The sequence below is a fragment of the Tachyglossus aculeatus genome, chromosome 6 (genome assembly GCF_015852505.1).
Source record: "Tachyglossus aculeatus isolate mTacAcu1 chromosome 6, mTacAcu1.pri, whole genome shotgun sequence".
In the NCBI taxonomy this organism is placed as follows: Eukaryota; Metazoa; Chordata; class Mammalia; order Monotremata; family Tachyglossidae; genus Tachyglossus; species Tachyglossus aculeatus.
In genome coordinates this window covers 61,366,326-61,387,667 of record NC_052071.1, presented here as the reverse complement: position 1 = coordinate 61,387,667, position 21,342 = coordinate 61,366,326, and the positions used below count along the sequence as shown (strand labels likewise).

The 21,342-nt window shown below is 55.3% G+C and overlaps 1 protein-coding gene across 1 annotated transcript in view; it reads right to left on the bottom strand.

The window, feature by feature from the left end:
* Positions 1-1,472: 1,472 nt before the first annotated feature.
* The window catches only part of KLHL13 (kelch like family member 13), a 46,468-nt gene continuing 26,598 nt past the window's right edge, over positions 1,473-21,342 (bottom strand). The window contains exons 3-8 of the mRNA XM_038748069.1: positions 11,795-11,939; positions 9,321-9,453; positions 8,981-9,177; positions 6,350-7,160; positions 3,967-4,080; positions 1,473-2,832 (exon numbers count right to left, since the gene is read on the bottom strand). Of these exons, the coding sequence (XP_038603997.1) occupies positions 2,345-2,832; positions 3,967-4,080; positions 6,350-7,160; positions 8,981-9,177; positions 9,321-9,453; positions 11,795-11,939 (1,888 nt within the window). The 3' untranslated portion in view covers positions 1,473-2,344. The remainder of the gene's footprint in view (positions 2,833-3,966; positions 4,081-6,349; positions 7,161-8,980; positions 9,178-9,320; positions 9,454-11,794; positions 11,940-21,342) is intronic.

Sequence of the window (21,342 nt, the reverse complement as noted above, 5' to 3'; positions counted from 1 at the left end):
CGAGCACAGGCTGACTCTGCTTCACTCTGGCCAGAATCCACACCCCAGGCTGCCGAGGAACGGAGAAGCCCGTCCACCCATCTGAATGGGTCTCAAGCTCCTGGCCACATGGGACAGATGCTGGTCCTCCGTTACTCGGTGTGGCTGGGATGCAGCCAATTCTTTCCCCTTCCTGCTCCTCGGCAAAACTTCCTCCCTCCCCTCCTTCACAATTCCATACAGTAATCCTGACCACTGCTCCCTCCAGGCAGTCTTTCTGGACTAGATTCCACCCCAGCATTAAATACAGTGCCTGGCACACAGTAAGTGCTTAACACCATGCTAATAAAATAATAATAATAATAATAATAATAATAATAATAATAATAATAATAATAATACCTCTGCTCTCTCCAGGATCCTCTGAGGCCTGATTAATCATCTTGGACAAAAAACATTCCACATCTGAGGTGGCTGAGCGAGGCGCCAGTGTAGTTGAGGTGCTGGAAACATGGCCCACCAGGCATGCCCCCCACCCACTCACAGGCCCCGACCGCACTGGCTGCTCCCGCTGCCAGCCCCCACTCCCATCCTGCTCTATTTCGAAATGGGAGGGGGAGACGCAGATGGACAGATGGACGGCAGCTGCCTGGCATTGGCTCCATCTAGACACGTAAAACGTTTTTCCTGCTGTGAGGTGGTCAGACTTACCACTGATGCCGACCCAGGAGGCTGTGCCCACCTATCGGGGCAGAGGAGGAAGGTTATGTCCGCCCCGCAGCCCCACGACCACCTCCCTGCCCGCTCCCATCCCCGCCGCAGTGCCGCCCCGCCAGATCTCGGCTGCTCGCTGAAGCGTGCGCGGGTGCCCCTGCGCCCGCCGCCACCCGGTGCAGACAGTGCCCTTGAGTGGACCAGAGTTATAGTGAGCCCCGTCCACAGAGTGAGCGTGTCCAGTGGGACAGAGGAGGGTGGACCCTACAATGGGACTGAGCAGATGGACCCGTCGCCCCCTTCCCCAGCACCCCCGTCCAGGGCCACAGCGGCCAGTCGTGGACATGCCTGATTCTGAGTTCCTCTCACCCCTAGTCACTGCGGCCACTTAGGGGGTACCCTTGAGGGGCCCTTGCCCCGAACAGTCCCTGGAACTGTTCAGGAAGAAAACACCACGTGGAAAATGAAACCAGGGCGGGGAGGAGCGGCTCGAAAGACCGTGAGCCCTGGCCTGCTGCTGAACTAGCCTCTAGGCCAGCCTCGTACAGGACGGCTACCAGGACAGCTTCCCCGGCAGCTAAAACCAAGGCACCGGGCAGGGCGGCTCCCCTGCACCCATACACACACTGGCACTCCCTCATGTGCTCACGCGTACACATACACACTCTCTCTAAGCCTGCGCTGGCACACGTGCCCTGGCAGGAAGGCCAAGGGGCTGAGGGGAGGCCTGAGACCACAGTGCAGGTGAAAGTTTTATTGAACAAAAGAGATCACACCTGGTCGCCTGAGTGCTGAGTGCCCAGCCCCACCCCCCGGCTCTGCCAGCATCACCTGGCAGCCACCGGACAGACACCCCCAGTGAGGGAGAGGGGCGCAGGTTCCCCGAGCCATCTCCACGGCCCGGGAGAAAAAGCGGAAATAATTCCACCTGGGGAGGAGGGTGCGGCCAAGGGCCTCTCGGGACATCACTGGCCCTTCCTTCCTTCCCACCCTGATCTGGGGAAGGGGGGGCGGGGGGGCACGGTGCCAGCCTATCCATCCCTGAGGACCCCGGCTGTGCCAGCTGCCTCTTGATTTAAAAACCCCAGGACATCCCATGTCCACCTGAGGTGACCCCGCACAAAAAACCTCAGGGTGGGCTACGGGAGCTGGGGGGTCCGGGCACCTGGTTCTGCCTGCTGCTTCCCTGTTGTAAAAAGGGGGTCGGTTCCCCCACCCGCCCTTGGTGGGGGGCACCCGGTGGCCTGCACTGAGGGAGTGGGGCCAGACACACTGGGCTGGGAGGGAGGGAGGGGGCCCAGGAGGGAGCTCAGCTCGGAGTTCATGGTGGATTTGCCATCAAACACCCTCCCTTCCTCCCTGCATCCGTTCCACGGTCAGTGGCGAGAGGAAAAAACATCCGTGAGAGGTCGCAAGCCAGGGTGCCCCGGCCCCACCCCCGGGCTCTTCACCGGCACGACGTCCCGACTGCCCCGCGGGCAGCCCTCCCGCAGCACGGAAACGCCCGGCTCGCTACCGCGTCCCCTCAGGAGGCCCTCCCGCCCCGCCACCGCCACGTGGGTCGAGCGCGGGCCCGGGCCGGCCCTCGCGGGCCCCCCGGGGCAGGCGGCGGCGACGACGACACGGCCGAAGAGGCGGGGGGGCCCCCCCGTCACGGAGCCGCGAGCGGAGACTCCCGCGAGGGCGAGGCGGCCAGGTCGTCCGGCGGGAAGACGGTCAGCGTGCAGGCGCGGATGCCGCCCAGCGACTCGGGCAGGTCGAACACCTTGTGCCACTCGTCCTTCTCCGGGTCGTACTTCTGCACAATCTCCACCATGCAGCGGTTGTTCCACGAGTAGCCCCCGACCACGTAGATCTTGCTCTCGAAGACGGCCACGCCGACGTCGCTCTGCCCGCGCAGCATGGCCGCGATGGGCGTCCACTGGTCCAGGGCGGGCGAGTAGTACTCGCAGCTGAGCACGTCGTCGTAGTCGCTGGTGCCGCGGAAGTGGTTGCCGCCGATGACGTAGAGCCGGTCCCCCACCGTGCACATGCAGTGCAGCCCCCGCACCGTCGTCATGGGGGCCTTCTGCGCCCAGCGGTCCGTGTCCGGGTCGAAGCTCATCAGCTCCTTCTGGAACGTGTCGTGGGTGATGCCCCCTGCGGAGACGCGCGGGAGGCCCGCGTCAGGGGGGCGGCGCGCCGGAGGAGCGCGGGGGGCCGCGGACGAGCGGGGGTGAGACGGCGGATGGGGACACACTAGAGGCTGGAGTTACAGCGGGGGCAGGGACGCGCCACGGGTGAGGAGGGTCAGCGGGGGGGCAGGGACGCACCAGAGGCCGGAGCCAGCGCGTAGCTGGGGACGTCCTCCCCCGGGCCTGGAATGCCCTCCCTCTGCCCATCCGCCAAGCTAGCTCTCTTCCTCCCTTCAAGGCCCTGCTGAGAGCTCACCTCCTCCAGGAGGCCTTCCCAGACTGAGCCCCTTCCTTCCTCTCCCCCTCGTCCCCCTCTCCATCCCCCCGTCTTACCTCCTTCCCTTCCCCACAGCACCTGTATATATGTATATATGTTTGTACATATTTATTACTCTATTTATTTTACTTGTACATATCTATTCTATTTATTTTATTTTGTTAGTATGTTTGGTTTTGTTCTCTGTCTCCCCCTTTTAGACTGTGAGCCCACTGTTGGGTAGGGACTGTCTCTATATGTTGCCAATTTGTACTTCCCAAGCGCTTAGTACAGTGCTCTGCACATAGTAAGCGCTCAATAGGATTGATGATGATGATGATGATGACTGTCTCTATAGCAATCAATCGTATTTATTGAGCGCTGTGTGCAGAGCGCTGTACTAAGCGCTTGGGATGTACAAGCTGGCAACATATAGAGACAGTCCCTACCCAACAGTGGGCTCACAGTCTAGAAGGGGGAGACGTGTTGCCAACTTGTACTTCCCAAGTGCTTAGTACAGTGCTCTGCGCACAGTAAGCGCTCAATAAATACGACTGATGATGATGATGACGTGCCAAATGAGGGTGGGTCAGTACGGGGGCGGGGACGCGCTCGAGGTGGGAGTCAGCTTATGGGCAGGGAGGCGCTGGAGACGGGGTCAGCAGGTAGGCAGGACCGCGCCCGAGGAGGGCGCGGACAGGGATGACCCGCCCTCAGGCCCCGGACGAGGACACCCCTCACCTGCCACGTATATGATGCCCCGGGGCACGGTCTCCCGCTCCCTCCCTGGGGACTCGGGCACCACTCACTTCCACGTAAGCGAGGCCCCGGGGCCCAACTCACCTGAGATGTACATGAGTCCCCCGTACACAGTCCCCGCGTGGCCGTAATGGGGCTCATTCATCTTGGCCACGTAACTCCACTCGTTCATCCTGGGATTATAGCACTCCACGGTGGCTGTGCCGACGGAAACGAAAAGAGGTTGGCGGCGGCTCTCACCAACCGCCCTCCCCAGCCCCTCACGTGCTCCCCCGGGGTCCGGTGGCCCGCAGCGCAGACTGCCTGAGGGCTGAATGGGAGCCTTGTACATTTTCACTATTCTATTTATTTTGTTAACGATGTGTATCTAACTTTATTTCTATTCATTCTGATGACCTGACACCTGTCCACATGTTCTGTTGTCTGTCTCCCCCTTCTAGACAGAGCCTGTTGTTGTGTACGGACCGTCTCTCTATGCCGCCAACTTGTACTTCCCAAGTGCTTACTACAGTGCTCTGCACACAGTAAGCGCTCTATAAATACACTTGAATGAATGAACGAATGAATGAGCCCAAGGGGTAGGGGAGGGCGGAGAGGCAGGAGGGCCGGGAAGCCTAATGGCTCTGGTAGCGACTGCCGTTACAGTCCCGCGGGCTGCGGGGACCCCGATGGAACCGTCGTGCCACGACCGAGCCGCTACCCAGGCTACCGGCTGGGTCACTGATTGGGCTTTAGCACCGACCATGCCCAGTCTTCATTTCCTGGTTCAAGATCTCAGTCCTTGCCCATGCCAAGGCCCCTGATGTACTTGGGAGGGGGGGGGGAAAGGGTGGTGGAGAGGCAGGGTAAACCCCTCCACAGCCACGATGAGGGTGAACCACCACCCCAGCTGAAACCCCCAAGGCTCCTCCGGCGTCGCTGCTGAGAGGCAGATGCCCCTGGGCTGGGCAGACTTGGGGTGGCCTCCGACCCGTTTCTGTAGAGCGGGGGGAGGAGAGAGGGGGTGACACTCCTCTCCTGATTTGCACTACTTGATCTTGCTCGCTGAGCGTCCCCCAACCCAGCTGGGCTGTCAGCCCTTTGAGGGCAGGGATTGGGTCTCCCATTCCTGGCGGACTTTCCCACCAGTCCAGCCCTCTCCCCCTTGACAAAGCCCTACTAAAATCATATCTCCACCAGGAAGCTTTCTCTGACCGTCATCACCCTACCTAACACCTCTTCTTCTGGTAGCACTTCTGGGGAGATCTTTGAATTCTGTTATTCCCCCCCCACCTGTTATTGATTCAAAGATCTGCCTCCTCCAAGAGGCCTTCCATAAAAAAGTCCTCCTTTCCTCTTCTCCCACACTCCTTTCTGTGTCACCCTGACTTGCTCCCTTTATGTATCGCCCCTCCCAGCCCAATGGCACTTATATAGATAACTCTAATTTATTTCAATTACTGCCCCACTAGACTATAAGCTCCTTGTGGGTGGGGATTGTGTCCATTCACTCCACTGTGCTCTCCCAAGCACTCAGTACAGTGCTCTGCACCAACCAAGCACATAATACATATCTATTCTATTACATATCTATTCTATTTATTCATTTTATTTTGTTAGTATGTTTGTTTTTGTTCTCTGTCTCCCCCTTTTAGACTGTGAGCCCACTGTTGGGTAGGGACTGTCTCTATAAGTTGCCAATTTGTACTTCCCAAGCGCTTAGTACAGTGCTCTGCACATAGTAAGCGCTCAATAAATACGATTGATGATGATGATAAACATTAACATTTGACTGGGTCACTCGGGGGAGAGTCGCGGATGGAGAGAGGAGAATCGGGGTGTCTCCCCTCTAGACTGTAAGCTCACTGTGGGCAGGGAACTAGTCTACCACCGCTCATGTTGTCCTCTCCCAGGCACTCAGTACAGTGCTCTGCACGTAGTAAGCTCTCAAATATCACTGACCGGCTGACCGATCCGTGCTGGGTCATCTTGGGGAGAGTAGGGGAAGGAGAGGGGAGTGTCGGGGATGTCGGATGGTCCGTGGCTGCTCACTGTGGGGAGGGTTAGGGAAGGAGAGGGGAGTGTCTTTTAGACTGTGAGCCCACTGTTGGGTAGGGACTGCCTCTATATGTTGCCAATTTGTACTTCCCAAGCGCTTAGTACAGTGCTCTGCACATAGTAAGCGCTCAATAGATACGATTGATTGATTGATTGAGTGTCAGGGGTGTCCGACAGCCCACGTCTGATCACGGAGAGGGGGGTCGGGGGTGTCGGGCGGTTCGGACCTGGTCCCCGGGAGAGAGTCGGGGGCGTGGGGACGACATCCCTAGCCACGAGGGCAGCCGTCCCGGAGGGCCACTGGCACCTGGCCCCTCCCCGCGCCCCCGGGGGGCGGCCGGCCGAGCGCCGCTGTCCACGCTCCGGGGTCCGCGTGGTCCCCGGGAGAGCGGGCCGGGAACCGCCCGCGGGCGCCCCGGGGCCGACTCACCCAGCTCGCCGGCGGCATTGCGCCCGCCCACGGCGTACAGGTGGCCCTGCAGGGCGCTCAGGTGGAAGAAGGTGCGCTTCTCGTTGAGCGAGGCCACTTGCATCCACTTGTCGTAGCGCGGGTCGAAGCGGAAGACCGTGTCCACGGCCGTCTTGCCCTTAGTGTCGTAGTTGCTCTGGCCACCCACCACGTAGAGGAAATTGCCGATGACGGCGATGCCGTGCTGGTAGCGGGGGGCGTCCATGGCGGCCAGCGACTTCCAGCGGCGGGCCTTCTCGTCGTAGAGCCGCAGCTCCTTGCTGACCACCAGCTGCTGTCGCAGCACCCCGCCCAGGGTGACCAGGTGGGTGCTGTCCGAGCGGATGGCGGTGCGGTCCGACTGCATGACCGGCTGCATGTAGGGCATCATCTGGTAGTTGCTGGCCTCCAGCAGCAGGTTGACGCAGGCGTTGTCCGTGCGCATGAAGTCCACCGTCTGCACGTGGTTGATGAGGTCCTGCGGCAGCATGAGCGGGAAGCGGATGTTGAGCATGAGCTTGGCGGCGTGCTCCATGCGGGGGTGCTCCAGGCGCGGGTCCTCGGCGCGCAGCCAGCGGCAGGCCGCCTTGAACAGCTCCAGCTCCGGGCAGTGCTTCAGGCTGTTGCTGGCCAGCACGAAGGCCAGGCGCTCCAACGGCAGCTGCAGGAACGCGCCGCTGCTCAGCAGGGCGGGGAAGTTCTTCAGGATGAAGCTGTTCACGTACTTGTCCACCTCCGTCAGGTTGTAGGTGTTGGCGATCCGCCCCACCTCCACGCAGTTTTCCAGAGAGACCTGCGGCGCGCGGGCGGGCGGGCGGGGAGAGCCGTCAGCCCGCCGACGGCTGCGTGGGCTCTCGGGCTTCCCCCGTTTCCACCCCCCCTCGCCTCCCTCCCCGCACCTGCCGGCCCCCGCAGCCCCCCCCTCCCCGCACCGTGCCCGCCGGGCCGGGGCACCGGAGGGTGGGCCGGGTCAGGTCAGGCCCGTCGCCCCGGCTCGGACCAGAACAAGACAGAGGTGGGAAGAAGCTGATTCTCCCTGGCTGAGCACTGTGCGACGGTGGGGAGGGGTTGGGGGATGCGGAGGGGGGGTCTCACGCTTCCCTCATCAGGTTTCCCGCCCCCCTCACCTCCCCACCTTCCGCTGCCGGCGACTTTGAGCCCCCCATCTCCTGCCCCCTCGATGAGATGCTGAGGGACGACTCACAGGAAGCCAGAGGGCCCCAGTGCCCAGACCCCTCCACTCGGAGAGGACATGGGCACCTCTAGGACCCCCCGCCCTACCTCCTTCCCCTCTCCACAGCCCCGTATATATGGACAGATTTATTACTCTCTATTTATTTTACTTGTACGTATTTACTATTCTATTTATTTTGTTGATGATGTGCATGTAGCTTTAATTCTGTTCTGTCGACCTGACACCCGTCCACGTGTTTTGTTTTGTTGTCTGTCTCCCCCCTCTAGACTGTGAGCCTGTTGTTGGGTAGGGACCGTCTCTGTATGTTGCCAACTTGTACTTCCCAAGTGCTTAGTACAGTGCTCTGCACACGGTAAGCGCTCAATAAATACGATCGAATGAACAGGACGGGAGCACGACGACTGAATAGCTCATGGGTTGGAAAATCAGTCACGCGACGAGAGGCTAACGGTATCAGGGCCTCCTATCCCTGGCGAGGGAGGAAGGGAGGGAAGGAGGGCCGAGAGAACAGGGTGCAGATAGGGACGGGGAGTCACGAGACCTGGGTTCTAATCCCGGCTCCGTCGCTTGCCTGCTGTGTGACCTTGGGCGAGTCACTTCACTTCTCTGCCTTTCGGTTTCCTCATCTGCAAAACGGGGAGCAGATACCCGTCCTCCCTCCCGCTTAGACCGTCAGCCGCAGCGGGGCAGGGATTGGGTCCGTTCTGATGGTCCTGTATCTAGTCCAGTGCTCAGCACTTAGTAAGCACTTGACAAATAGCAAAGTGCGCGGGTCAACAGGGGGCTGAGCGAACTGTGCCATGTGTGTGTGTGTTGGAGGGGTGGGGGGACGCGTGCGGGGTGCGACTGCGTCTCCTCCGGGATGACAAAGGGCACAATCAGAGGCCACGGGCTAAGACTGCGGCAGGAAGTTTCCGTTACATGTCAGGAACAACTTCCCCACCCCACAGAGAAAGAGATGGGAAAAAATAACAGAACAGGCAGAGGAGTCTTCACCAGGGGCATCTATTCAGCTATTCAGGACATTCATACTTCCAACTGACCCGGAGGCAGGAGTGCAGGAGGCCGGGCAGAGATGGGAGGATGGGCTGGAGCAGAAGGGCAGGAGGGTGGGCTGGGGCAGGCAGCCAGGGCGGGTGGGTAGGTGAGGCAGGAGGTTAGGGCAGGAGGGCAAGCCGGGTGGCCACAGCAGGAAGGCGGGCTGGGAGGCCGGGGCAGAAGGGTGACCGGGGCAGGAGGGCAAGGCAGAAGGACGGCCAAGGCAGGAGAGCAGGGCTGGAAGGTGGCCCGGGCAGGAGGACGTCCGAGGCAGGAGGGCAGGGCGGCCGGACGGCCGGGAAAGCCCGGTCGCTCGGTCAGAGGGTTGGAACGCCAGGACGGGACCAATACGGTTGGGAAGAAATGGAACCATCTCTTACCCCGGATATAAGAAAAACTTTACAGAAATCCAAAACGGGTAAAATCTGCAAAAAGCTGGCAGCTTCCAGAGTGTCCTGAAGGTTGTCCATGCTCAGAGAAAGCTTGGCAGTGTAGATGAAATCGATAATCTTCTTCAGGCCGATCCTGTTCACACCATGGAGTTTAATGCACATCAAGTCTTGCTCTTTCATTCCGCCTAAGAGGAAACACCGAGCTAAGGCAGGGCAGCCTTCTTTTCATTAAAGCCGACAGCATTCCCACTCGGTACGTGCAAAGAAGTGGAAGCCAACATACTCAACGGCAGAACGACACCCCGGAAGACGGAGCGGTGATACCCACCTGTGAACATGGCTTTGAAGTAATCGCTGGCCGACGCCATCATCGCCCTGTGGACGGGAAACACCTCGTCCCCGTCCCCCGGGACCAGGGTCACGTCGCAAAGCAGCCCTTCCATCCGCAGCTGGTCAAAGCCCTGCGGACGAGGCAATCACAGAGCCTGCAGGGGCCTGGGAGCCTGCTGGACACGCGTCCGAAAGGCCCGGCAGCTCTCATTTGTTCAATCGAATTTATTGAGTGCTTACTGTGTGCGGAGCCCCGTACTAAGCGCTTGGAAAGTACAATTCGGCAACAGAGAGACAATCCCTGCCCACACCGGGCTTACAGTCTAGGAAGGGGAGGACAGGCATCAAAACAAGTCAGGAGGCATCAATATAAATAGAATTATAGACATAGACACATCAAAACAAGTGAACAGGGGAACCAAGTTGGGGGGCGGGGGGGTGCACGGGGTCAGTCTTGAGGCCCCCGAGAAGTTCTGGCCCGCGGCTGACCGGCGGGGTTCCTCTGGGCCGGTCACAGAAGCCAATGAGAGAAACCCATATGCCAAGAAACACTCTTCTGGGACTAGGCCTCGAGGGCTTCTGTCACCCCGGGGGCTGACCCAAGCCCCACGTGGCTCGGAAACACTAAAGGAAGGAGACCTCTAGACTGTCAGCTCCTTGTGGGCCGAGCACCTGTCTACCAACTGTTTTACTGGACTCTCCCAAGTGCCTAGTCCGGTGCTCTGAACACCGTGGGTGCTCAATAAATACCACTGATTGACTGAACAACCTTGATCAACAGAACACTGGGCCTCTCGCCCCACACGCACCGGGTAAGAGGTCCACGGCTGGGCCTAGGAAGTGTCGACATGAAAGCCACCACCTACAACAGTCCCATCGGGCCGGACGCTGGTGCCTTGGAGGCAACACGAAGGAATCCTGTCTCTCGCCACCGGCTCCCCTCCACCCCTGCCCTTTCCCCCGAATGAGGCCGAGCAAAGCCGGGCTTGGGGAAGCCCTCTCCCTCTCCCTCTCCGCTCAGCATCGGGCGCCTGCACACTCAGGCCTCAACAGTCTGCTCTGAGAGCGGGCCTGTTGGTACCGGAGCCGGAATGCTGGGCCCAGAAGCCAACGGAACTGGTCCAAGGATCCATTCCCCAGCCCTCACTGGGGCCCACCAATCAATCAATCAATCAATCAATCGTATTTATTGAGCGCTTACTATGTGCAGAGCACTGTACTAAGCGCTTGGGAAGTACAAATTGGCAACATATAGAGACAGTCCCTACCCAACAGTGGGCTCACAGTCTAAAAGTCTAAAATTTGTGTTTCACCGGAAACACAAATGCAGCGGGGCCTAGTGGAAAGTGCGCGGGCCTGAGAGTCAGAGGACCTGGTTCACATCCCAGCTCCACCATCTGTCTGATGCTGTGTGACCTTCGGCAAAGTCTCTGTGCCTCAGTTACTTCATCTGTAAAGTGGGGACTAAGACTGTGAGTCCTATGTGGGAAATCGATGGGGTCCAAGCTGATTAGCTTCTACCTACTCCACCACTTAGTGCAGTGCCCGGCACCCACCCCGGGAAAAAGGCCCTTGTTATCACCAAGTTACATTAACGACAACCTCATTCGCACCTACTCAGCCCTCCTGTCCCGCCATCGACCCCCGGCCCACGTCCTCCCCAGGGCCCGGAATGCCCTCCCTCTGCCCATCCGCCAAGCTAGCTCTCTTCCTCCCTTCAAGGCCCTACTGAGAGCTCACCTCCTCCAGGAGGCCTTCCCACATTGAGCCCCCTCCTTCCTCTCCCCCTCGTCCCCCCCTCCATCCCCCACATCTTACCTCCTTCCCCACAGCACCTGTATATATGTATATATGTTTGTACATATTTATTACTCCATTTATTTATTTATTTATTTATTTTACTTGTACCTATCTATTCCATTTATTTTATTTTGTTAGTATGTTTGGTTTTGTTCTCTGTCTCCCCCTTCTAGACTGTAAGCCCACTGTTGGGTAGGGACTGTATATGTTGCCAGCTTGTACTTCCCAAGCGCTTAGTACAGTGCTCTGCACACAGTAAGTGCTCAATAAATACAACTGATTGATTGATTGATTAATATATACCATGTGGTCCATACATTTGACTGAAAAAATGAATGATTATTTCACTCTGCCTGGCACTGCATATCTCTCTCTCTCTCTCTCACACACACACACACACACACACACACAAACGCCCCCCCACACACAAAGACACACAGATGGAGAGACAAAGAGCAAGGGAGAGAGAAAGAGAGTGATCAAGAAGAACCTAGACTCCGGCAATAGCTCCCAGATGGAGACGAGTTAAACATTCAGTGAGGGCAAGCGGCAATTTGGACAAGTGCCAGGGGGCACCGGTGCTGTACAAAGTCAGGTGTTGGTGGATGACCGATCTTCCCCACCCACCTAGAGGGCACCAAGCCAACTCATCTGAGAGACGGGCTCCGTTACCTGTAAGACCACAGAACTATGGGTATTGCTGGTGAAAAAGCGGGTGGTTCCTGTCTTGGAAGACTGCAGGTGGGCCGACACTCCCATTTCGCCACCGCCAGCGAGGGACACTTTCATGTGAGGGTCTTCCTCTTCCACCAGAGATCTGAGAAAAATTGCAGATAAATGAGACGGGTTAGTCACCCCTTTGACTACAAAGGCCGAGTCATTAGTCAGCCTGACTACCCTGGTCGGCCAGGCGATGCTCAAGTAAACTGAGGCTCTGTGTGCATGTGCGGCCTCAGGTCTTCCCCGCCCCTCCCCTCCATCTCCTTCCGGGTGGTGGCTGGGATGCCACTGTGAGGCTCTGAGAATTTGGATCCCTTCGCTCAGGCTCTCGGTCCCCAAGGCTTCCCAATGGGCCCGTCCATGGGGTGCGGTGGCCACGGTAAGAGAAGCAGCGTGGCTCAGTGGAAAGAGCCCGGGCTTGGGATCCAGAGGTCATAGGTTCTAATCCAGGCTCCGCCACTTGTCAGCTGTGTGACTCTGGGGAAGTCACTTCACTTCTCTGAGCCTCAGTTACCTCATCTCCCCCTCGTGCCCCTCTCCATCCCCCCCATCTTACCTCCTTCCCTTCCCCACAGCACCTGTATATATGTATATATGTTTGTACATATTTGTTACTCTATTTATTTATTTATTTTACTTGTACATATCTATTCTATTTATTTTGTTAGTATGTTTGGTTTTGTTCTCTGTCTCCCCCTTTTAGACTGTGAGCCCACTGTTGGGTAGGGACTGTCTCTATATGTTGCCAACTTGTACTTCCCAAGCGCTTAGTACAGTGCTCTGCACGCAGTAAGTGCTCAATAAATACGATTGATGATGATGATGGGGATTAAGACTGTGAGCCCCACGTGGGCCAACCTGATCACCTTGTATCCCCCCCCCGGCGCTTAGAACAGTGCTTCGCACATAGTAAGCGCTTAACAAATGCCATCATTTTTTTTTTTAATGGGATTTCTCTCTGCCACTCTCTCTCTCGAGAGGTTCCCGGTGGCACATGGAAGCTATGTGGACCAGCTGCTGACCTCCAGAGGGAGGACGGCGTGTGGAGGGCCCCAGGGTCTCAGCTGTCTGCATCTTCATGAAACTCCCATCTCTATCTATCAGGCTGGGGCCGCTTGGGATGCGTGAAACCGTCGGCCTGGGGCAGGGCAGGAGTGAGGAGGACATGGCGCCTTGGTGCCTTTCCATCTAGCTCTTGCACCGTCAGGAGGTGCCGCCTGCCCCACGGGAGAGGCCCGTCTCGGGGCTGTGGGGGCCGGTCCCGGGCGTGAGCCTCGGGTTGCGGCGGGAGGGTCTCCTCGGCTGCCACGTGCTCCTGCTCCGCAAGCTGAGCGAATGCCGCGGGCCCCGCTTACTGCCAGGCCCCTAACGACCACCCGCCACCTGCCACCCCAAGCCTCACCCAATGACAATGATCCCCTGATGCTCCGAGCCTCCCCGCCAGGTCCCACCTGTCCCCCAATGGTGATGTCCATCTCCCGACACCCCAGGCCTCTCCCATAGCCAGTCCAGCCACTGCTGCCCCAGATCCCCCCCAAGGATGATTCCCCTACACCCCCTGCTGAGCCTGAGCTGCTCCCAGAAGGGCTGGACCATCCGGGGGGCAGGGGGTGAGGGGCACACCCTCCCAGAGCCCAGCGCTGTGGTCCTGCAGCCCCCAGAGGGTCCCACCCGCTCCCAGAAATGGCCTCAGGCCCTGACAGAACCCAGTCAAGAGTCAGAGCAAGAGGCATTCACAGTCCAGGTGACAAACACGACTTGTCCAGTTTGCTCAACTCTCCTGGGTCTTTAAGATAAAGAGAAAAGTCAGAAGATGTGAACTTCCAGTAGGTTTTAATAAGTCATCAATCAATTGAACGTATAGTATGTGCAGGGCACTATACTAAGCTCTTGGGAGAGTATGATGTAACAGAATTGGTAGACACAGTCCCTGCCCACTACGAGGATACAGCCTAACGGGGGAGATAGACATTAATAGAAATAGATCAATTACAGGTACGGATGTAAGTGCTGCGGGGCTGAGGATGGGGTGAATAAAAGGATGCAACCCAAGTATAAGGGTGATGCAGAAAGGAGTGGGAAAAGATGAAATGCGGGCTTAGTCAGGGGAGGCCTCTTGGAGGAGATGTGCTTCTAAAGAGGCTTTGAAGGTGGGGAGAGTGAATGTCTGTCAGATATGAAGAAAGAGGGCGTTCTAGGCCAGAGGTAGGACGTGGGCGAGGGGTCAGTAGCAAGAGAAGCAGTGTGTTCTTATGGACAGACCACAGGTCCAGGAGTCAGAAGGAGCTGGGGTCTAATCTCGGCTCCGCCACACGTCTGCTATGTGACCTTGGGCATGTCACTTTACTTCTCTGTGCCTCAGTTACCTCACCTATAAAATGGGGATTAAGACTGAGCACAAAGTGGGATGGAGATTATGTCTAACCCAATTTCCCTGTGTCTACCCCAGCGCTTAGTACAGTGCCTGGCACACAGTTAGCACTTACTTGGCAAATATCACTATTATTATTATTAAGATAGGCGAATTTTGAGTACAAAGAGTAGACTGGCATTAGAAGAGGAAAATATGAGGGCTGGGCTGTAGTAGGAGAGTAAATTGGTGAGGTAGGAGGGGGCAAGGTGATTGTGTGTTTTAAAGCCGATGTTAAGGTGTTTCTGTTCGATGCAGAGGTGGATGGGCAACCACTGGAAATTCTTGAGGAGTGAGGAAACATGGAACTGAACAGTTTTGTAAAATATGATCTGGGCAGCAGAGTGAAATCTGCAGTGGAGTGGGGAAGAGACAGGAGGAAGGGGGTGTCAGTGAAGAGGCTGATGCAGTAATCACGGCGGAATAGGATAAGTGCTTGGATTAACGTGGCAGCAGTTGGATGGAAAGGAAAGGATGGACTTTAGCAATGTTGTGAAGGTTGAACTGACGGGATTTGGTGACAGACTGAATATATGGGTTGAAGGGGGAGAGATAAGTCGAGGATAATGCCAAGGTTACAGGGAGGATAGCAGTGCCGTCCACAGTGACGGGAAAGTCGGGGGTGGGTGGGTGGGGAACAGATTTAATTGGGACTATGAGGCATTCTGTTTTGGATGGGTCAAGTTTGAGGTGTAGTCGGGACAGCCAAGTCGAGATGTCCTGAAGGCAGGAGAAGATGTGAGATTGCAGAGCAGCAGAGAAGTCAGAGCTGGTGGGATAGACTTGGGAATCATCCTCATAGAGATGGTAGCTGAAGCCATGGGAGCAAATGAGTTCTTCAAGGGAGTGGGTGGAGATGGAGAATAGAGGGTAGGGACCGTCTCTATATGTTGTCGACTTGTACTTCCCAAGCGCTTAGTACAGTGCTCTGCACACAGTAAGCACTCAATAAATACGACAATGAATGAATGAATGAAAGGGGGCCCTGAATTGAGTTTTGAGGGACTCCCAAAGTGAGGGAGAAGGAGGAAGAGGAAGAGCAAATGAAAGAGACTGAGAATGAGCAGACAGAGAGAGATAGGAGAACTGGGAGAGGTCAGCGAAGCCAAAGTTGGATAATGTTTCCACAGTGTCAAAGGCAGCTGAGAGGTTGAGGAGGATTAGGAGTCATTCAATCATATTTATTGAGTGCTTACTGTGTGTAGAGCACTGCACTAAGCGCTTTGGAGAGTACGGTGTAGAACCCGTTGGATATGGCAATAAGGAGATTACTGGTGACTTTTGAGAGGGCAGTTTCTGTGGAGTGAAGGGGTCAGAAGCCAGACTGGAGTGGTCCAGGGAAAAAACCTGACAAGGACAAAAAACTGGAGAGGAAGTAGAGGCAGCAGACACAGAAAACTGGTTCAAGTAGTTTGGAGAGGAATGGTACGTGGGACATAGGGCGACAACTGGAGGGGGCCATAGGGTCAAGGGAGGGTATTTTTAGAAAGAGGAGACATTAACAAGTTTGAAAGCAGTGGGGAAAAAGGTACTGGGGAGTGAATGGTTGAAGAAGGGGCAAGCTTTCTGATCAATCAATCATATTTATTGAGCGCTTACTGTGTGCAGAGCACTGTACTAAGCTCTTGGGAAGTACAAGTTGGCAACATATAGAGACAGTCCTCACCCAACAGTGGGCAAGCGTTGGGGTCTCTATGTCAAGTAGTTAAGAAAGGAGAAATGCAATGCGAAACCTCAGATTCTAAAGCAAAAGGCTTTGTGTGTGTGCACGTGCGTGCGCACACACACACTCACTCTCTCTCTCCTCCTCCCACCACCAGGCCCCCAACAATGTCTGCATGCCCACACGTGTACACCCTCGCCCACAGACACATACGGGTTGACAGCCACAAGTCCCGGCCAAGGCTGTGACTGAAGACCCCAGAAGCAGACCACGCCTCTACGCTACCCAAGATCACACTCACCTGCACCTCGGGGACCACACACCTTGGGGACCGCATTCTCACCTCAGGGACCACATTTTTTAGGAGTGAGGAACACCAAAAACAGCACTAAGTCCCTCAGTGGCACCATTTCAATCAATGGCATTTACTAGGCGCTTACTGTGTGCAAAACACTTTACTACGCACTCGGGAGAGTATAATACATATGAGTAGGTAGCCATGATTTCTGACCACAAGGAGTTTCCTGACCAAAGGGACAGGTAATAAATGACAGATACATATGTATATAAGTGCTGGGGACTTGGATATTCACCCCTCCCCAAGTGCCATGGGGAATCAATCAGTCTAATCAAGCAGTCTATACTTCACCCAGATGCCTGGATCATTTTTCTACAAAAACAATGACTCTGTGTTTCCCCACTCCTCAGGAACTACCAGTGGTTGCCCATCCAAGTGGCTCAGTGGAAAGAGCCCGGGCTTTGGAGTCGGGGGTCATGGGTTCAAATCCCAGCTCCTCCAACTGTAAGCTGTGTGACTTTGGGCAAGTCACTTAACTTCTCTGGGCCTCAGTTCCCTCATCTGGAAAATCTGCTGTGTGACCTCGGGTAAATCACTTCACTTCTCTGGAGAGCAGCATGACTCAGTGGGTACAGCACAGGCTTGGGAGTCAGAGGTCACGGGTTCTAATCCTGCCTCCGCCACATGTGTGCTGTGTGACTTTGGGCAAGTCACTTAACTTCTCTGGGCCTCAGTTCCCTCATCTGGAAAATGGGGATTAAGACTGTGAGCCCCCCGTGGTACAACCTGAACACCTTGTAACCTCCCCAACACTTATCACAGTGCTTTGTACATTGTAAGCGCTTAATAAACACCGTCATTATTATTATTATCCACCTCTGCATCCATCAGAAAAACCCTTAAAAGCATTCGATCACCTCGTCCCCTCCTACCTTTCCTCTCTGCTCTGGACATAGTTGGCACTCAATATATACCACTGAATGATTGTCAAAAATCCCATCGCTTCTACTTTACAACAAGCCCACCCATCCAAGCATCCAAATTGCTACCAGACCGATCCAAGCACTTACCCTATCCCACCTTGATTACCGCATCAGCCTCCTCACTGATTTCCCTGTTTCCCGTCACTCCCGACTCCAGTCCATACTTCACTCTGCTGCTCGGATCATTTTTTCTACAAAAACGTTCAGTGCACGTCTCCCCAGTCCTCAATAACCTCCAATGACTGCCATCCACCTCCGTATCGAACAAACTCCTTTAGATTATGGATCTGTACTTGAGTGTTCTGGGGCAGAGGGTGGGGTGACTATCAAGTGCTTAAATCAATCAATCAGTCAATCAATCGTATTTATTGAGCGCTTACTATGTGCAGAGCACTGTACTAAGCGCTTGGGAAGTACAAATTGGCAACATATAGAGACAGTCCCTACCCAACAGTGGGCTCACAGTCTAAAAGGGGGAGACAGAGTACAAAACCAAACATACTAACAAAATAAAATAAATAGAATAGATATGTACAAGTAAAATAGAGTAATAAATATGTACAAACATATATACATATATACAGGTGCTGTGGGGAAGGGAAGGAGGTAAGACGGGGGGGATGGAGAGGGGGACGAGGGGGAGAGGAAGGAAGGGGCTCAGCCTGGGAAGGCCTCTTGGAGGAGGTGAGCTCTCAGCAGGGCCTTAAAGGGTATAGATCTGAGTGCATAGACAACACAGAAGGGACAGGGAGTAGGGAAAATGAGGGCTAAATAAGGAAAGGCTCTGGGAGGAGACGGGATTTTAATGAGGCTTTGAAGGTGAGGACAGTGGCGGTCTGTTGGTTACGAATTATGGGGAATTCCCGCCCAGACGGAGGATGTGGGCGAGAGAGGAGAGTTGAGGTACAGTGAGTAGGCTGGCGTTGGAGGGGTGATGCGTATGAGCTGGGTGGTAGTAGGAGAGCACTGAGGTGGAGGACTGACTGAATGCCTTAGAGCCGATGGTAAGCAGTTGACAGGGACCAGATAACAGGGCCCGGGGGTCAAGGATCAGAGCCAAACCAGCCAGGGCTGTCAAGACCACCTGTTTCTGGCACTTGGCACTCCCTCCCATTGCCGCCCATTGACCTCTATCCTGGCAGGGCCCTGGATCCCCCCGACCCCGCTGCCCAGGGGTGGCAAGCTGGGGCAGCCACGAGCTCGGGAGCCGGGCTTGGACTTTCTCAGCTCCCGAGAGCCAGGAGGGGCCCAGGGGCCTCGGTGTGTAGGTGCCCCTCACCCCACAGGGCCTAGCCACGTGGTCCGAACCTCTCTCTCCTCGTCAGCTTGGCCTTTACCACTGGCTCCGACTCGGCCACCCTCGCCCCCTCTGTGGTGCTGGCTCCAGGGGCACGGTTGAGGGGCCTGGGTGGTAAGGGGAAATGGTTTTAAATCCCTGATGGGGGAAGGAGGGTGGCGGCGGGCATCCACCGATGAGCAGGGCCTCCGCAGTCCCAGCGGACGGCCCCAAAGCAGGGGAACCTGACTCGCTACGGCCCACATGCGGTGCTCCCGGCTCCCCGGCCATCTGCCAGGAGGGCTCACAGCTCACGGCTCCGCCTCATTTTGGTCAAAACTGGGACCCTACTTTGAGCCAGGCACTGGTCCTCTGCTCAGCCCAGTATCCTCAGGGGGGAACTTGTTTCTGACCAGCCACGTCCAGCCCAGGGCCAAGGTAACGACTAATTGTGCCAGTCCCTGGGCCGGGATAACCCTAACCACACCCATCCCAGGGCAGGGTAACCCTCCCTTCCCTTACCCATCCCAGGGCCAGATTAACAGGGTAACCCTGATTGACCATGCCCAGCCCACGGCCAGGGTAACCCTGACTGGGCCTCTCATAGGTGGATAAGGAAAAGGCTCACCTTTCTGAAGAAACACTAATAATAATAACAATAATGACGGCATTTGTTAAGCGCTATGTGCAAAGCACTGTTCTAAGCGCTGGGGGGGATACAAGGTGATCAGGTTGTCCCACGTGGGGCTCACAGTCTTCATCCCCCATTTTACAGATGAGGGAACTGAGGCACGGAGAAGTTAAGTGGCTTGCCCAAAGTCACACAGCTGACAATTGGTGGAGCCAGGATTTGAACCCCTGACCTCTGATTCCAAAGCCCATGGTCTTTTCACTAATCAATCAGTGGTATTTATTGAGCGCTTTCCTTTGTGGTGAACACTATATTAAGTGCACGGGAGACTACAACAGAATTAGCAGACACACACTCCCTGCCTATAATGAGCTTACAGTCTAGAGGGGAGCTCCATCAATGGTTTATTTATTGAGTGCCCACGGTGTGCTGAGCACGCTGCACTAAGTACAGTGGCACGGTTATTCAGGGTTACCCCGTTACTCTGCTTCTGGGACGGGCACAGGTAGTGTGTGTTACCCGGCCCTGGGATGGGCATGGTTAGTCAAGGTTACCCAGCCCTGGGATGGGCACGGTTAGTCAGGGTTACCCGGTTACTCTGGCCCTGGGATGGGCACAGCTAGTGAGGGTTACCCAGGTCCTGGGATAATAATAATATGGCATTTGTTAAGCGCTTACTATGTGCAAAGAACTGTTCGAAGCGCTGGGAGGATACAAGGATCAAGTTGTCCCATGGCGGGGGGGGGGGGGGGGTCTCACAGTCTTCATCCCCATTTTCCAGATGAGGTAACTGAGGCTCAGAGAAGTGAAGTGACTTGCCTAAGGTCACACAGCAGACATGGGGTGGAGCTGGGATGGGCATGCTTAGTCAGGGTTACACAGTCCTGCGATGGGCCGGGTAACTTTCTGCTGTCAATCTTGTACGTGGATTCGCGCCCTTTATTTAACCTGTCCCCGGCCCCACAGAATATCTGAGAAGCGTGGCTCAGTGGAAAGAGCACGGGCTTGGGAGTCAGAGGTCATGGGTTCAAATCCCGGCTCCGCCACTTGTCAGCTGTTAGTCAATTGCCAACTGACTTTGGGCAACTCACTTAACTCCTCTGTGCCTCAGTTACCTCATCTGTAAAATGGGGACTGAAACCGTGAGGCCCTCGTGGGACAACCTGATCACCTTGTGACCTCCCCGGCGCTTAGAACGGTGCTTTGCACATGGTAAGTGCTTAATAAATGCCATTAAAAAAAAAGCTGTGTGGCTCACTGGAAAGAGCATGGGCTTGGGAGGCAGAGGTCACGGGTTCTAATCCCACCCCACCACTTGTCAGCTGTGTGACTCTGGGCAAGTCACTTTAACTTCTCTGTACCTCAGTTCCCTCATCTGTAAAATGGGGATTAAGACTGTGAACCCCACGTGGGACAACCTGATATTACCTTGTATCTACCTCAGTGCTTAGAGCATGGCACATAGTAAGAGCTTAAATACCATCATTATTATCATTATCTGCCCATATCCAAAATTTATTTATATTAATATCACTAGACTGTAAGATCATCATTAGATTGTGTGAGCACATAACATGTAACATGCTAAGGCTCTTGGTACTTTCCCAAGCAGTCAGTACAGTGCTCTGCAATAGTAAGCGCTCAATAAATATCACTTATGATGACTATCTGTCTCCCTCTAGGCTTTAAGTTTGCTGCGGAGAGGGAACATGTCTACCAACTCCCTTATACTATACTCTCCCAATAATTTAGTACATAGTAAGCACTCAGTGAATACCACTGATTGAGTTCAACACTAAAACAAGGCATGAAGGCCACCTGCCTATCCCGGCCTCTTTGGGAGCGGCTGGGATTCCCCAGATCCACCTGGCAGTCTGCATTCTTTCTGCAGAAAGTGAAAAAACCAAATACAGCAAGACTTACCCAGTTCCATTTCAGGTCACAAAATAAACAATCTCAATCTCTCTCTCTCTCTCAATCGTATTTATTGAGTGCTTACTGTGTGCAGAGCACTGTACTAGCGCTTGGGAAGTACAAGTTGGCAACAAATAGAGACGGTCCCTACCCAACAGCAGGCTCACAGTCTAGACGGGGAACACAGACAACAAAATAAAACATATTAGCAAAATAAAATAAATAGAATATGTACAAATAAAATAGAGTAATAAATCCATACAAACATATTTACATATATACAGGTGCTGCGGGGAGGGGAAGGAGGTAAGGCAGGGGGGATGGG